This window comes from Crocodylus siamensis, chromosome 15 (assembly GCF_052110815.1).
Source record: "Crocodylus siamensis isolate JL-2025a chromosome 15, ASM5211081v1, whole genome shotgun sequence".
In the NCBI taxonomy this organism is placed as follows: domain Eukaryota; kingdom Metazoa; phylum Chordata; order Crocodylia; family Crocodylidae; genus Crocodylus; species Crocodylus siamensis.
Genome location: NC_143409.1, coordinates 5,991,934 through 6,008,233, shown reverse-complemented (window position 1 = coordinate 6,008,233; position 16,300 = coordinate 5,991,934). Strand labels below are relative to the sequence as shown.

General features: G+C 48.7%; 1 protein-coding gene across 1 annotated transcript in view; it reads right to left on the bottom strand.

Annotated features, from left to right (window-relative positions):
• Positions 1–16,300, bottom strand: part of IGDCC3 (immunoglobulin superfamily DCC subclass member 3) — a 180,481-nt gene that overhangs the window by 37,694 nt on the left and 126,487 nt on the right. The window contains exon 7 of the mRNA XM_090029075.1: positions 6,150–6,315. Within this exon, the coding sequence (XP_089885201.1) occupies positions 6,150–6,315 (166 nt within the window). The remainder of the gene's footprint in view (positions 1–6,149; positions 6,316–16,300) is intronic.

Genomic DNA, 16,300 nt, shown 5'->3' with positions numbered 1-16,300 from the left:
CACACAGCCGTCACTGAAGAGTTAAAGAGGGAGACCGTTCATCAGCCCGGGTCACTGAGAAAAGCAAGCGCCACCTGAGCCCAGGATCCAGCTGAAACCCCTTTTCAGTGGAATAAACAAAGCCCCTTAATTACCATTTTGTAAATAAAATCTTCTTGGAAAATCAATATGTAGAGCTGCCTTCTCCGGAGACATCGGCCTTTGTTACTGGCTGTTGCAACAATTGCAGCCTTGCTGCCCAAACCCCTTAATGTGATTTATTTCTAGCCTGAAAATGACCCCCCTGAACCCACTGAGCACTGATTGGGTCAAATGAAGGAAAGCAATAACCCAATTCCCACCCTGAAAGGTTTATTACTTCTTGCCTCATCTCCCAGCACATTTCAAATGAAGCCCCTATAATATCCAATAGTAAGCATATGCCCAGCTCACACCAGCCATGCAAGTAACCATCCAGATGCCATCGCAGCCATAGGTTTTCTTTCAGGTTGCGTTGAATTCAAAAGTCTGGGAATCTGCTGGGGATGAATATTGCTCCTTTCAGCTCTGAGGAACCCATTCAAGAGGGCAGCTCTGGAATTAAGTGGGGAACAGTTGCGCTTTTCTTGCTGTACCCTGCAACATCACATTCTGTCAATCAAAACTGCCTGAGATCACTTTGGGAACAATGCTGGTGAACTGGTATCCTCCGATCAAGGCACCAGGTGGCAGATCCAGAGCCGGTGAAAATGGGAACAGCTCTATCGGAGTCAATAAAGCTCCCCCAGTATTGGCCACCTGTAGATTTTTGTGGCCAGCTTGCTTCTGGACTGGTCCCTGCATCTTCCATTAGAAGCTGGGCCAACCATGAGAGCCGAACTCTGCTGCAATGACCCGAGAGCAGAATTCAACCCCCATGTCCATCAGATGAAAGCAACTGAGCCCATCTAACGCAGGGCCACTCCAACAACAACAAACACTGACTCCATGGCTTGGAACAGGGGTCCGTCCCATGGCCAGGACTTTGTCTTAGGCCTACAAAGTGATTTTAATTCACAGTCTTTAATGGCAAGCCCCACCATTCCCTCCATCTGAGCCTTCATGCATTTTTCATTAACAATCATCCGTTATCCAGCGCTGCCTTTGATTTTTGCTAAACATCGATCGGCTATTTTACTCCCACGCAGCTGGTGTTTTCCAGACATAACCACCACATCTGGAGAGGGTACAGGAGGATCTTTAATGTTCATATACCCAGAATCCGCAGTGTGTGAAAGAATCAGCATTCTCATTTTATGGATGGTGAGCAGGCAGTATATTCCAGGGAGCTGAGATGCAGAATTTGTTTTAGTGCCCAAGAAGACTATCTCCTGGTCATCAAGTGAGTCCCTGGACTCACCCAATTATATAGCTGGTAGTTGTATTCCCTGATCCTTTGATAAGTGGCTCAGTAAGGCATGGGAGAGAGGGATATGGTATGTGAAGGTTTTAGTCAGAAATAGCAAGTGTCAGTACCTACCACCTTGGCCAAAATATCTACCCCACCCCAAATGCCAGCTAGAATGTTAGGACTGCTGTTCCAACAGGAAATCTGACTGCATCTGGAAAAAGAGGATCAAGCTTCGATGAAGTTTTGTGAAAATTAAGAGGACCGAATATTCCTATGTGAGAAAGTGGTTTGCAAACGTGGCAAAACTTCCACGCTTTAAAGGCGCATTACCCCTCCCAATCTCTTGTCTCCTTACAGGTCTTCCAGCTACCACCTAGCCACCGTGTGACCCATCAGGCAGCATCCTCAGAAGAGTAAGGCTAAGCCAATGGAAACATGCAGCATTGCTGTAACCAAGGTGTATCGTCTCCTGACCTGGCCTTCTGATTGCTGCCTACTGTGGGAAATGAATGAAGGAGGAGCACAGGACTTCTGACGTTTCTCAAGCCTTGTGCCTTGTTCTCCCTGTGTTGGAGCTCTGAAGCCCCTATACACCGTAGCTCAGTAGGAGTCAGAGGCTACAGAGTCTCCTTGCAGGTGTAGCATGATGCCTATGAAGAGTCTGCAGACTGCCCTAAACAGGCTGACTGGTACCTCCATTTAAGGCACCAGGTTTGGGGTCTGATTTTCCCCAAGGTGCTAACAGGGAAGCGGCAACTCAGATATACTACCAGGAGCTGAATAACCCCCAATTCTGCCTTTAGGTTTGCAAAACCACAGTCTGACATAAGACCAATTGTTCTGGGCGGGGAGACGGAGACAAAACTATCCCCAGTTTTGTACTCTTCCACCTCCAAGTCCGATACCAGAACCTTTCCAGAGGCTAATGTAGGATCACCGAGTGCAACTGGGGCGATTCCCTGGGTGCTGCACGTTTATCTGGGAAGGCTGCAGTCAGCAAGAGCAGTATCTCAAGCGGAGACTGCATGCTCAAAGCTCAAGGGAGGGCAACAGGCTCCATCTGACCTCATGTCAATCCTCTGGCAGCCCCATTCTCAGGCGCTTCTGCCATTCGATGTGTTCGTGCATCATCCCTCACAGTGCCATTTACAGGAAGGGGCTTGTTCCTTGGATACATTTTTGCAATCAATTAGCGCACAGTATGACTTGGGATGATTTAGTCTTTCTTTAAAACCCCCCTTTGGAGGCATTCAGCCCTTTACGATGATATTAAGGAGAGTTTTAATCCAAATGAATTTTCAAGGAAACCATGTAATCTAATTAAAAAAGCTCATAGTGCAGTTTAAGAGCTTCATTACTATTAGATTCCAGATCCATCATTACATGGACAAATATTTTCCAAGTGCAATTGACTGATAAATCCAAAGGCCTAATCATAAACTGACTCTGCCTGGAACTAAGCGGGTTACAGCACTTAGTCACGCACGCAAGAATGAAACAAAAGGACAAGTTGAAAAAGCTCTTACGAGGAAAACAAGCCATCAACTTGCTCTCCTCCATTCATCCTTCCCCAGAGCAACCAGCCAACCCAGAAGCACACTTGCCCTTATATTTCAGTGGCTTTGGGAACTCTGCCTACCATTTCCCAAAGGTCTCAAGCCAAGGTGGGCCACACTGATTCAAAGAGTTGTTGGCATCCTCAAAGGATGGAGCATCCCAAAGCCTAGGACACTATTCATGGCCTTCTTCAAGTAATGGAGAAAAATGGCCTTGCCAGGGAACCAGCTGAGCTCCAGAAGGCACTGACACAGATTCCATGTGAAACCTTGGCATTAGATTCTTTATGACTCCATTCCTTGATGTATAACCCAGCATAGATAATACGTTCGGTCTCTTGTCTCTGGCGTTATTGCAAAGGCAGGTACCGTCTCTGATGCCGTGTGGGGCTCTAGTCTCCGCTGGTGCTGTAGGGTGTGCACACCAAAGTCACGGTGACCCCTGGGGCTTTATAAAGTCTCCAACCTGAGATAAAAGCTCCCCTGAAGGTGGAGAATCTCACTGTCCTTATTCCTTGCCCTCAAACATTTAAAAAGGCATTAAAAAACCCTGGCAACATAACACGGGGAAGCTGCATGGTTGCAAAGCTTTAGCGGACACAACCATCCTTTTCCCAGGAAGCAGATACATCAAGGCCCACAAAAGCCTTTCCTGATGGACTGAACGGAAGGAATAGGTTTTTCCCAGCCGGCAACTGCATTCATGCATATGCATTTGTTAAGGTAGGTAACAGTTATACCACACCAGGGACTATAAAACTCGACTGATAATTTAGGTTTATGGCACAGCTCCTGTTATTTTTTAGCATGTTGCTTCATGTTATTTCCATAGAAACTATGCTGCCAACTTGTAATTTTCACACTAAGCACATCCCACTGTGTTATTCCCACAATACAAACATCACTGTACTTTAGCATGGAAATGCAGTTATTCAGTGCTTGCTGAAAACTATTACCTGGTGAGATAAAAGGCCTAAGTTTAGCAAAAACCAGCTCCCAAGCCAATATTATCTCAAACAGGGGTGTATCCATGTGCATTTTCACATACCAGGGGTCAAACCATACAGACTAAAGTGTGGTTTGACTCTGAAGACTGACTGTGTGAGAATAGCAGGCGCGGATTCAGCAAATCAGCTCCTAGGGCATAATCAGAGTCCTCTCTGCTTAGTTCAGTGAGAATGTTTTCTCCCATTCAGCCAGAAGAGCCAAGACAGAGATGGGAGTGGAGACCTTTTTCTGGCTCATGCATCATCAATATGATTTTAATCAGAGGTCCTGATCCGATAAAGCCCATCAACACGTGCTTTAAGTCTACAAAGCACAAGCTTTAATGCTGGGCTGCATTGCGGCCTACGTCAAATCTACTGACTCAACGCTGCAACTCAACTGCCTTCGGGTGATTATCTGGACAGCCTGACTGAGAGCAGGAGAACTGGGCAAGTGCGGACGCTGAGAAACCTACCCAGGCATCACAAATGATGGCACCTATCTTACAGAGTCTTCATTACATCACCCTACCCAAGCCAGAAAGAGCCCATGTGATGCTCAGATCACAGGGATGCTTGCACGTACTCAGAGCACCTTTATACTTGTGAAGGGACAGCCAGCACACGATGCAGCCAAACAGGGAAGCCTTCTGCTGCCAGTTCCACAAAATCTTTTTCAGACCAGGCCTTGCCTGTCCTGTGCTGGATGAAGCAAGCAGACAAGCTTCTGACCTAAGCAGGGTTGTTCTCACAGCTGTACTCTCCGATAAGTCTCACAGTCAGAGAGCATGAGGTGAAAAGCTCTTTAGAGATGGGGAAATGAAGCAGGGAGAGATGAAGTGACTTGGTCAGGAACAGCGAGGGGGTCTGTGGCAGAGGTGGAAACTGAATTGAGAGCTTCTGCCTTCCAGGGCAGGCCTTACTCCCTTTCTGGTGTATTTTAGCAACATAATCAGTAACGGTATTTTAATACAGGGGGATGCGAGTGTTTCTCCCTACACTCCTTCCAGGCTTAACTGTTACAGTAATGGCTTTCAAGGGAAATTTCCCTTCAAAACCACCTCGGAGAGTGTTTCCTTGCAAACGTGGCATTCAGAGCTCACCCGCAAAAATGACCCATCGCTTCTGCTGTAGACTCAGTCTGAACTAAACCATTTGCTCTTCAAAGCACGCAAACAGAACAGAACTGCTTCCAGATCACTCTTTTCCAGTCTCTGAGTGGAGTGTGATAACTATCGTCCGGTGCAACAGGAGTCTATTATTAACCAGATCCTCAACTAGACAGGATAGATTTTGTTCCCATCTGCTCGAAAAGTAGAACAGATGCAAAGTGCTGTCAGTCACTGGGACTTAGGGAGGCTGCAGCAGCCACTCAGAAGTGACTGAGCAACACAGTTGTGACAAATTAGCCTTAACTGTCTTCCATACCAAAGACAATACCCATGAGAAATTAAGTTGCTCTCCTGCTCTTACTGATCCCACATCTGTAACTAAATCACATGAAATCTGTTTGTAGCAGCAGTGCACTTCTGACCAAAATCTTTTAAGGGCCATTGATGGTGCTCAGACAGTGGTGTTCAATCATTTTGCCCAGTGGGCAATGCCTGGCCTGTCTGGGGGGCCACATTCAGCCAGTGGTTCCAATCTGGTGCCTGGGGAGGGTGTGGAGGGACCCTATCCAGCCAGGATCTGGCTGTGTAGAGGAAGGGGGAGGCAGGGAGGGAACATGACCCAGCCCTGATCCAGCTGCATGGCAGGGAAGGAGGCATGGCCTGGCCCCTACCCAGCCATGGAGAGGGAAGGGGAAGTGGCCCAGCCCTGATCCAGCCGGGCAAGGGAAGGGGTTGTGGCTCAGCTCCAACCTGCCATGAGGGGCTTGGGAACTTGTCAGTGGGGGCAGGGTGATAGTGTTAATTGCCATTGCTCCTCTGCTGCCAAATTTCCCAACCCATAGGAAGTCCCTGGGCTGGATGCCATGGCTCTGCAAGGCACACTTGACATTCAGCCTGGATGTGGAGCACCCCGTCCTAAGACATGAGAATTTTGGGCATACTTCCACCAGCTTCATCTACTGAGATGTGTGCAGTGACTCCCAATGGACATGGGCGGGACACAACAGCATGAATGCCTGTTCACGCCCAGCTGAGCTTCCGGCTGTCCCCCCCACACCTGAATTCAGCAATGCCAAAAGCTGTTGCCGATTTACTTGTTGCCGATTTACTTGCAATGCCAATTTACCTGTTGTTATTCTTCAGTTTAACGTGATCACCAGGTTCCAAGATCTGCCCGTTCTTCAGCCAGGTGATCTGAGGGGGGGGTTCGCCTTGCGCCAAGCATGTGAAGATGGCAGTGGTCCCCACTGGCCTGGAAATGGACTGAGGATGCTGCACAAACTCGGCAGGGGCTGCGAAGAGAAGGAAGGCAAAGTATAAGGTGACCGTCCTGTCCCACTGGCATCAAACACGTTCTAATTGCTCAGTATAAGCTAGCCCTCATCTATTTTGTTGGCGCAGCTCTATCAGATGAAGGGAACCCGTGGTAGTTTATCGGCTCCAAAGGTAGCTGGGTGGCAGGGGAGAATCTAGATCACTCTAGATTGTGCTTGCCCATCTGTAACCATGTCTGTAATCAGCTAAATAATAGAGCTGGGCTGCTTTATCGGGGAGAGAGAATTTTCAGTAATTGCACAAGCTGCGGATGCCAGGCACGGTAATCAGTTAACAGCCCATCGCCTTGTGGGCTCAAGAAATCTGGGCACGTGCTTGTTTACAGAGAGAAACACCCTTACCTTAATCTACACAGCCCCGACTGCCATGGCTTTGCAGTGCTGGCATAGCACCTTGTGCCAGTGGCAGGCCGACCCCGGCCTGTCTGATGGAGGCTATTTAAAAATGACAAAAGAAAGGACCAGATGGAACTTAACTGATTGCAGTTCATTCTAATGCAGCGATAAAAATCACCCCGAGACAAAGAATATTTCTAAGGACCTCAGTGCCAGTGCCCCTCTCACAGTCTGCCATGCCCCTTCTGCACTAAACACAGTCAAGAAAAGCAAATGACATATCAGCTCTGTGCTCTCTGTTCAAAATCGCCTCGAATGGCTGGACCTGCAAACTTGGAGGCAGGACTTGTGGGTTCTAGTCCCAGCTCTGCCACTGGCTTGTTAGGTGCCTTTGGGCATATCGACTCTGAAACAAGTACAATGGCACTTAACTGCTAATGACAGCAGGGGACTTAATTAATGTTGGCAAAGAGCTTTCAGAGGCCTGAGTGCAATTATGGCAATTGTCTAGCTCCCTGCCCCAAAAAGCTTATAGCTAAGTAGGCACAAGAAGCAACACGGAGAGACAGACAGCATGGGGAGCACAAGGAAACAAGACAAACTGACAGCATAGTGCACTTCCTCACCCCATCTGCACCAAGCCCAAGGAGAATGTGCACTCATGTACTGTGATGTTCATTCAGAGATCTTGAAAGACTGCATAAGACAGGAAGGGTTATTATCCCCATTTGACAGATGGGAAAACTGACCATTGCAGGGGAAGCGACTGGCACAGAGTCAGGGGCCGGGTCTGGCAGCAGAACTCTCGTCTTTGACTCCCAACCCAATCTACTTGCACCCCACAGCCTTTGCCAGCTGTCGGCATTTTGACAGCAATGCATGGAAAAGCTTTACAAAGCAGGAAGCTTGGAGCATCAAAAAGGCAAACAAAATGCTAGAGATGATTAAGAAGGGGGTTATAAACAAAACAGACAATATCAGCATGCCCTTACAGATCCATTGTATGTCCACACCCCGAAGCCTGTGTCCCGTTTTGGTCTCCACACCTCAAAAAGGAGAGAGAAGGTACAGAGAAGAGCAACAAAGATAATCAGTGGTATGGATGGGGCTTTCATATGACGAGCCACTGAAGAGGCCAGGGCTATTCAGTAGCTTGAGAGGAGACATGGTAAGGGTGTACAACATATTAAATAGTGAAGAGACAGTAAGTGGGAATTTATTATTAGCTGTCTCACAATATGAGAACTAGGGGTCACGAGTTGAAATTATTAGGTAGTAAGTTTAAAACTAAAAAAAGGAAGTTCTTTTTCACCCAGTGTGGCGCTCATTGCCACCTGATGTGGTGGAAGCTGCCAATTTAGCCAGATGCAAAAAGGGACTGGATAAATTCTTGGAGGAAAGATGCATCAGTACCTGTTGACCATGGGAGTTAGGGGCACAACCTCTGAATCAGAGCTTCCTAGACCTTAAGTCTGGATGAACACCTTGCCGGGGTCATTTGACCCCAGTCCTCTTTCCTGCCATGGCAGGGGTCGGACTTGATGATCTACTTAGGTCCCTTCCAACCTGACCAACTATGAAACTATAAGTTCTGGAGGCTGCAAATGGAAAAGGAGCAGAGAAAAAAATATCCTGGTCATACCCTCCTAACTCTCCCTTTCAACATCCACTCTCTAACCCTGTGTGACACAGGAGACAGGGCAAGATGGACTTATGGTCTGACCAAAAAAATGGTAGTTCTTATGTGCTTATGTTGGAAAGCCACTCTTGTCAGCAGATCTCACGTTGGCTGCAGACTCATTCACTAATGACATTTCATAGCACTCCCATGCACCTGGTTCATCAGCTTGGTGCCCCCAGCACCTGCCATGGTCTCCTGTGTGGAGGCAGACCCCGCAAAGCCTGAGATTGCCACTCCGTTTACTACAATCACTGCCATTTCTTACTTTTAAAAGCAGGATTTTAACAGAAAATGATGGGACCCTCCATCCAGCTGCTCGTATTAGCCTTAAAATCCTTTGTCACAATATATCAGCACATTAGGATACAGAAGGCAGGGCATGAACGACATTGCTGAATGGTTGAGTTTATACAAGCAGCTATGCTTCAAAAGGCAAGGCTATAATATAGTCCACATTGCCACTGAGACCCGAAAACCAGTTGCAATCTCTAGCCGGTCCAATGAAGACAAACAGATGAGAGCCACGGGGGTGTAATGAACTTATAGACAAGAGTTTCAGAGTGGATGGCAGACATTCATCCTCTTTTTGACAAAGCGGGACTATTTAGTGAGGACCACTCATGGCTGATGTCAGGCATTTCCAAATCAGAAATTAGTGTACACCGTCCCAAAAGATGCCTGCATCCCATTGCCCAGAAACCTCCGCGTTTCCATTCTTCCCTACAAGGTGTCAACCTGGGTGAAACCCTCTGGGTAGGAAAGTGAAGACAAGGCCCAGATGCCTCTTTCTAACTAACACATAAGCTGCAGGTCTGAGGCAGACTGAGAATGGGACAAACCTTATTCCTCATGAACAAAAATCTCTGCATGTATAAAGAGTCGCCTCTCATGAGAGGATCTGGGATTTCCACGGGCTGCTTCTTTGGTGCAGTTGGGTGACAGGGACAATAGCAATCCTTACGAACTCTGAGCTTATCTTATGAATTTATAGGCCTAGCAATACTTTAAAGGCTTGTACAACATATAGACAGAGGAGCAGCTATTTCACTGAATGTCTCAAATATGCATGTGCGTGCATGTGCATAGAGGTATATATGCATATATTTATGTGAAGGTGCATAGAGAGAGAGGTATATATACAAATTTGCTACCACAGAAATCACTGCATCAGGGCCTAGCTAAAAAGTTTACCCCTTGAGACGTACTTCATTCCACCCCCACTTCCTCCCCACAAAGGATGTAGGGAAGGAAATCAGGCTGCTAGCCTTTTACGGTTGTCTAGCCACCCATTTTTTCTCCAGCCAGATGCTCACCCTGGCCCCTATCCCTCTGGCATCAGGGGGTTGCTGCTCCCATTCTTAGGGGAACAGCCACTATCCTGAAGCCCCAGATGGATGCTGGGCTGTTGGTTCATTACCAGCTTGGAGGAAAACCTGCTCCTGCATTGTCACGGCAGGCTCCCATGCAAGTACTGACCGGTTCCTACCACCCTGCTTAGCTAACGTGCACTAATTAGAGCATTGCCTGAGGGGGAACGGTGGCACGATGCCTCCAAAGGGCCCTGGCGCAGGTGACAGTGCAGCAGGAGGTGCTGGGAAATCTGAGGAGGGAGCAGTCTGCAGAGAGGCCGGCCTCACCAATTATTTGGAGGGAGCAGGACAAGGAGGATTCGTTTGGTGAAATAATTTGGTCTGTGGCCAAGTCTCTCCTGGGAGCTGTGAGCAGGGAGAGGAGCAGCTCCCTCTTGAGGTCTCCAGGCAAGTGGGGGGAAAGGGAGAAGGGGAAATAGTTGAGCCGGCACCTCCCCGGGGCCTGGCATGGCCCTGAATGGCAGGGGAGTGGTTGGGAGATAAAAGCGTTGGTGGACTGTTCCCTTGCTCCAGCCTGACCGAGGACCAAGCCAGTGGCTCCCCGAGCACCATCTCCGTCCTAGCCCTACGTCACCCATCGAAGCTGCTCCCAAGCGTGCTGCGGTGGCCGAGAGCAGAGGCCCACCCCTCCGGAAATCTGGTAGTAAAAGCTTTCATGGGGACGCTGGGGGATGGGTCAACAAAAAACAACGCCCAACCCCCTTCCCCAATTATAGGTGATGTCATGGCCACTGCTTCGAGGCCAGAGCAGAGCTGGAGGGATCCACTGCACAAGCCAAGTCCTAAAGATCAAAAGCCCCAAGAGCAGCGACACAGAAAGCCCCACCGATGCAGCCCTCTCCTGCAGAAGAGCTCCCTCTTTCATTTTTAATAATCAAAGAGAAGTGGAGCATGGAAGATGTGACTTATGTTAGCAGTAGGGGGTGTTCTGCCGAAGGAATGCATTGTCAGGGAGTCCTGCCGGAGCCCGGGACTACTAATGAACCTAATCTTAGAAACCTAATGGACATGGGTTTCTAAAACCTCCTGCTGAACCGTCCCTGGGTTCCAATCAATGACTTTTCTCTCCCTCTCTCTGTTTCTCTCTCTCTTTTTCTCTCCTCACATTTTCTCCTCCTAGATCAAGTTAATTTATGAATTACATTAAATTTGAGGACAATTTTGGGAAAAGGTAGAAGAATGATGCTGGGTGGAGGGGGGGAAGGGAAGGAGGAGGTTGGCGGGATTGTTCCCAGCAGTGAATGGCTTCTTTGTGCTGCTCAAGTGATGTACAGTGAGAACATGACACATTCAGGACCTGATTTTCAAGAGTTTCTTAACCTCCCCTCTCCTTCGTGCTGGTGCAATTCTTCGAGTGCAATTATTTTGCAAGCCATTCGATGCCTCCCTTCTTCCACAGGAGCTCACAAATCATTTCACCCAGGTGCAAAGAATCCCCCTAAAGATGCCAAATGAGGAAACGGCCGGCTTCCAACTCCATTATTTCTGTTTCATTAGAGCCCTGTCACTTGGCTTTTTGCCTTCCCCCAAGCCCGGGAACTGCAGCTTGTTCCAGGGAAAGCATATTTTACATGTGGAGCAAGCCATCCGGCATGCCCCTTCTGCAGTCGCTCTCTCTGCATCCTCTCTTGTTAGCCTGTGTCAAGAGGGAGCAATTGGGACATTGTCGTGTTTGACTCCAGGGTAACCGAATGTACAGCTGTGTCCACTGGCCCCGGGCCAGTGCTGCTATTCACCATTCAAAGTCCTAGCCCCATGCTTTCCTCCTGTCCCTGCTCTGCTCCCTGCTCTCTCCTCTTAGCTGTTTCACTGAATGAAGGCTGGGTAGATAGACTAACGAAAGTAGATGAGAGAGAGAGAGAGAGAGAGATCACAATTCTGCCAGGCACAGGATGGCAGTAGCAAGGGCAGAGTTCAATTTTGGGGTTTTATACAAATATATTATCTTGGCTTGAGCTCCCACCGAAAAACATGAGCAAATAAATCCTGCCTGGGTGTTCCTATGTGAACAACCTACCCTACTCGTAAGCAATATTCATCTATAATGGGGTTTCTTGAAGGGAGAAGAAAAATGGGACAGAAACCCTTAATAATCAGCAGCCCATCTCAACCAACTCTTAGCACCTTAGCAACTCTGGGGTTGCAAAGGTGCATACAAGCTAGTCCTTGGACCTCTTTCCCCCAACAGTACAGCCACACAGGGAAAACCAACAAAGAGCCCCAGGTGCCCAGTGCCAGATACAGCCTCTGGTGAGCTAAACAGGGGAGGTGAGGAACACAGATCAGGCTACCAGAGAGGCACACAGGACTCCTGCTTCCAGCCCCAGGAGCAGAAGCTCACAGTGCACCCGAGGTGGTGGGGGGAAGGATGCCTGGTCATCACTGCCTTCTGAATCGGATGTATCTGATGTACCCCCAAGTGCCAGGGGGACAGGGCTCGGGCAGGAGGCTTAGCTGGCACTGCCATACACCACATATCCCATGGCAAGGCTCCTGCTCTCCCCGAGGGGACACTTCTTCAAGGGACAAGGAAGTTGAAATGAAGAAGAAACCATTTGCCTCTGTTCTCACTTAGGACTTGGCAACATTCAGGGCTGAGCAGAGAGGGAACTCCCTGTAGGGCAAACCCAAGCAGCGAGGGCTTGTGTCCACCACACAAGCAGCTAGTTTTGGGTAGGCAGGCCTGAGCGGGCCCCAGCCAGTCTACTAAGGTAACCCAGAGCTGGAAGTTCAGCCACGAGGCTGCCAAGCACCCAGAGACGTGGCGCTGGGAAAGAGTCTGGAGCAGCCTGCTTGGCGAGCCTCCAAGTCTGGAGTGTGTCGGCAGACCCAGGGGATCCGGCATAGCCAGCCCTGTCTTCCAGAGGGCCCACCACTGACTAGGGCTTGACGGAGGCACACAGGGGTCTTCGGTCTCATCCGCTTGTTTCACGCACACGCACGCACACGTGACTTTGGCTTTTTCCTTCCATGAAGACCCTTTGTCCCTTTCCCCTACTCTTTAAACTGGCTCCAGTGTCCCCAGGCTGTCATGTTATGTTTTCCATGCTGGGCTGAGCTGGAGAAGGGACAGACTTTGCAAAACTCTGCACTGGACCTGACCATCTCACCCCCCTGCCCTGCCATCCATCCCCTTTGCCATTCATAATTGATGTAGCATCTTGTCAAGGCTTATTTTACACTAAGCAAAGGGGACCCTCCCACATGCCTCCTCTCCCTCCGCTTTAACACAATGAAAGGCTGGGGCTGTGGCAGGAAGGGAAAGAAGAAACCCATTTCACACAGCGCCATGGCTAATAACCAAATCAGCATATAAAGGTGATGGCTCCAAACCCCTAGCGAGGAGGCGCAGGCATGTCGGCCCCTTGTTTGTGAAGTGCAGTGAGCATACAGAGAGCTTTGTTATCGGGGATAGAATGGGAAGCAGGGAAGAGATAATATGCTTTTAATGAATATTTAAAGGCGTGACATTTGTATCAAAAAGCAATAAAGCTTAATGCCGCCTGCAGAAATTTTTAAATAAATGCATTAATGGGTTTTGCTGTGCCTAACGAACTGGGATGCTACGAAGGTCTGGCGCACAGGGGCCTCTCTCCCACAGGGAATTGCTCAGCTCCCCAGAGACCGATCAACAGCATTTGTTAGCACCCAGGAACTGAAACATCCAGTTGTTTTCATTCGGACAAATGAGCAGGATATAGCCAATGCAACACAACACCCTTCATGTTGCTAATAGCTGGGATTTCCCTGTGAACCCAGACATCGCACTGGGGATGGTAAAACAGAGGGGTCCCATGCTGAAAACATGAGCAGGTTGCAAGACATTTCCCCCTGTGTCTTTGGAGGCTGATGTTAGCATCTAGGCAGGATATGTTTAGCTTTAGGTATCTTGCAAGAACGTCATGCTGAGGGAAGCTACAGAAGAGGCAGCCCTGGCGTGGAAACTTCTTCCACTCCAGGGGATCTCCAGGGTGCTGAGCCCTCACGCAGCCCACAGAGACTGGAGGTCCATAGCACCTCTGAGACTGAGCCTCTTCACAGGAGACAAGGTGCTGGAAAGTATATGGAGTGACAAAGAAAGTGTCCCTACACAGCCACACCAAGATGCCCAAACCTTACAGGGACGGTGCTCTCAGTGTGCTGGGCAAATTCAAGCCCTGTGGCCTGCTCAGCCCTTGGTCTCTCTGCTGAGATGACTAATGTGGGAGTCAAGTTCTTGCCAATTCCAGTGGGGAGACTTAGGACTGGGGATACAGGGTGTAGAACATCCCAGGAAAGAAATTAGATCCAATTAGACCCAAAGTCCTAGTCAGGACAGAGTCTGAACTTCAAAAGCAGGCAGCAATGGCACCATCACTGGGCAAACCATGTACCTGACTTTGATGAGAGACTAAATAATCAAAAGTGCTGGTTGCACTGAACCTAGATCATCTGGATGAACTGTGACGGAGCCAGACAGCCGGCTACTGTTGAGGAGAACTGTCTCCAGCGATGGGCTCCGACTCGGAGAGTTTCAGAAGCCAAACCCTATCTGAAATCTGCACTTGTCCTCTCTATAAGGCCCAGTCCAACACCAGGCGGTGTCAACAGGACTAGTGCAATAGCAAGACAGGGAACACTGATGCCACCTTCTCCCAGCATCAAAACAGAGCGGAACTACTGAGAACCCTTTAACTCAGGCAAAAGCTGAAGGCAGAGCAAGTGCTATGGCTTCAAGCACAAAGCATGGGAAATTCAGCACTTCCATTAATTAATTCCATCCTGCGGCTGGATCCTGCCGCTCTCTCATGAAAGCAATGAATGGGTCAAGGAAGACAGCGGGCTGCAGAATCTACTGCACAAAAGAACAAAACTAAGGCCTGAAGGCAGAGAACAGCAAGACAATGCAACAACTGTTGAAAAGAGCCTCCTAAAATGTGTCCTCAAGATGGACAATTATTGGTGAGATGGGATCTCATTTTTTTCCCCACAGCTTTCAGGAGGAAACAAAGCGTGAAGTGGGGAACACCTCTGACTATCTTTCCATTCACACCCCAGCAGTGTGTTATTACACTAGATGCATACCAAACCACAAAAGCTCCTACTTATGCATCCTCCATTTTGTATCTAGACCCAGTCCGCTCCTGCGCTGCCTCCCGCTCCTTAAGCCTTTCACTTCCCATGTGGCACAAAGCTCTATTCAAACGTCCGCCTTCATATCTCAAAAGAAAATGGAAACTTTCTTCTGTAAGGACTTGACAAAAGAGATCAAAGGGCCCTAAATGGATAAGGGGGAGCAGAGAGAAATAAGGAGACCTCACACCCTGAAGGAGAAATTCCTAGAAGGGCAAGATGGTACTGGATGATTTAAAAAGGGAGATTGCTATGAGAAAGATAATGGTTATGGAAACAGCATTCAAATAGACAGCAAAGACATTGGGCACAGAAATCTCTGCCCCAGCTACACCCAGGACTGTCACTGGGACCTCTAGGAGACAATACTGGTAACCAGAGATGTGGAAAGGGAGACAGGATGCCTGGGTCCACCAATCCCACTGACTTGCCATGTAATACTAGGCCACCCCCTTTTTGTCCACCTATCAAAGGCAGCCAGGACTGGCACACCAGGTGTGGCAACAGCAAATTATCTACATACACTCTGCATTTTCAGAATTTCTCCTGTGCCCTGTCATGCAAACCCTGTTTGTTAGTACCTGGATTAGCGTATTTTGGGGACCCACACATTGTATACCAGCCCCAGCACATTGGCACTGCTCCTTCCAGATCAACCAGGCTTTTGTTTGGTCACCCCTGGACTTCCCTCTTTCTCAGGGCAATTTGCATGGCTGATGTCTTGCCAACACTGAAAGCCGATTTCCATGTTTCCTCCTGGCTTGGATTTGAAGCAAAAGCTGCTTGACAGGAAGTGGCAACACCATCAGGACCCACATCAGTGGGCAGAGGAAGCTTTGCTGCTGGCTGGCGCAGGAAAAGGATTAGCCTTTACACGTACACCGAGAACTCCTGGTGCAAGTTCGAATCCTGAGCAGTTCAGATTTCCCAGATATGCATCTCAGGTAGTCTCTAAGAGTCAGATACCCCTGAGTGCAGCAAATACCAGCTCTTCATAGTCTCATCTGACCTTCTGCTCCTTAATGTGAGCACTTCTGTCCCATGATGGGGGATGACTGTGGCAGCACTTTCATTAGACACTTAGGGAAAAAACAATCCTCATCCCAGTCACACCCGTGTAAATCCAGAGTCCCCACAGTGGAAGTCACTTCTCCAACTCCAGACTGATATAGCAACAGCAGACTGAAACCAGGATCCAACTCTCCAAACAAGTAATTTCACTTGTTGCAATTGATTCTGCTACTTGACACCTTCCTTTTCCTGATGAGCCCATTGTAAAGATGGAGCAGTTGGCGACAGGGGAAGTTCTTCTTGTTGCAGCTTTCAAGACATCTAAACTTGCCGTGTGTGTTAAAACTTCCCTTGCACATCCCTCCTCAGCTCCCCATCGACAGCATCACTTGTACATTTGGGCTCAGTATTCTTCATTAGCCACAGCCCCAGG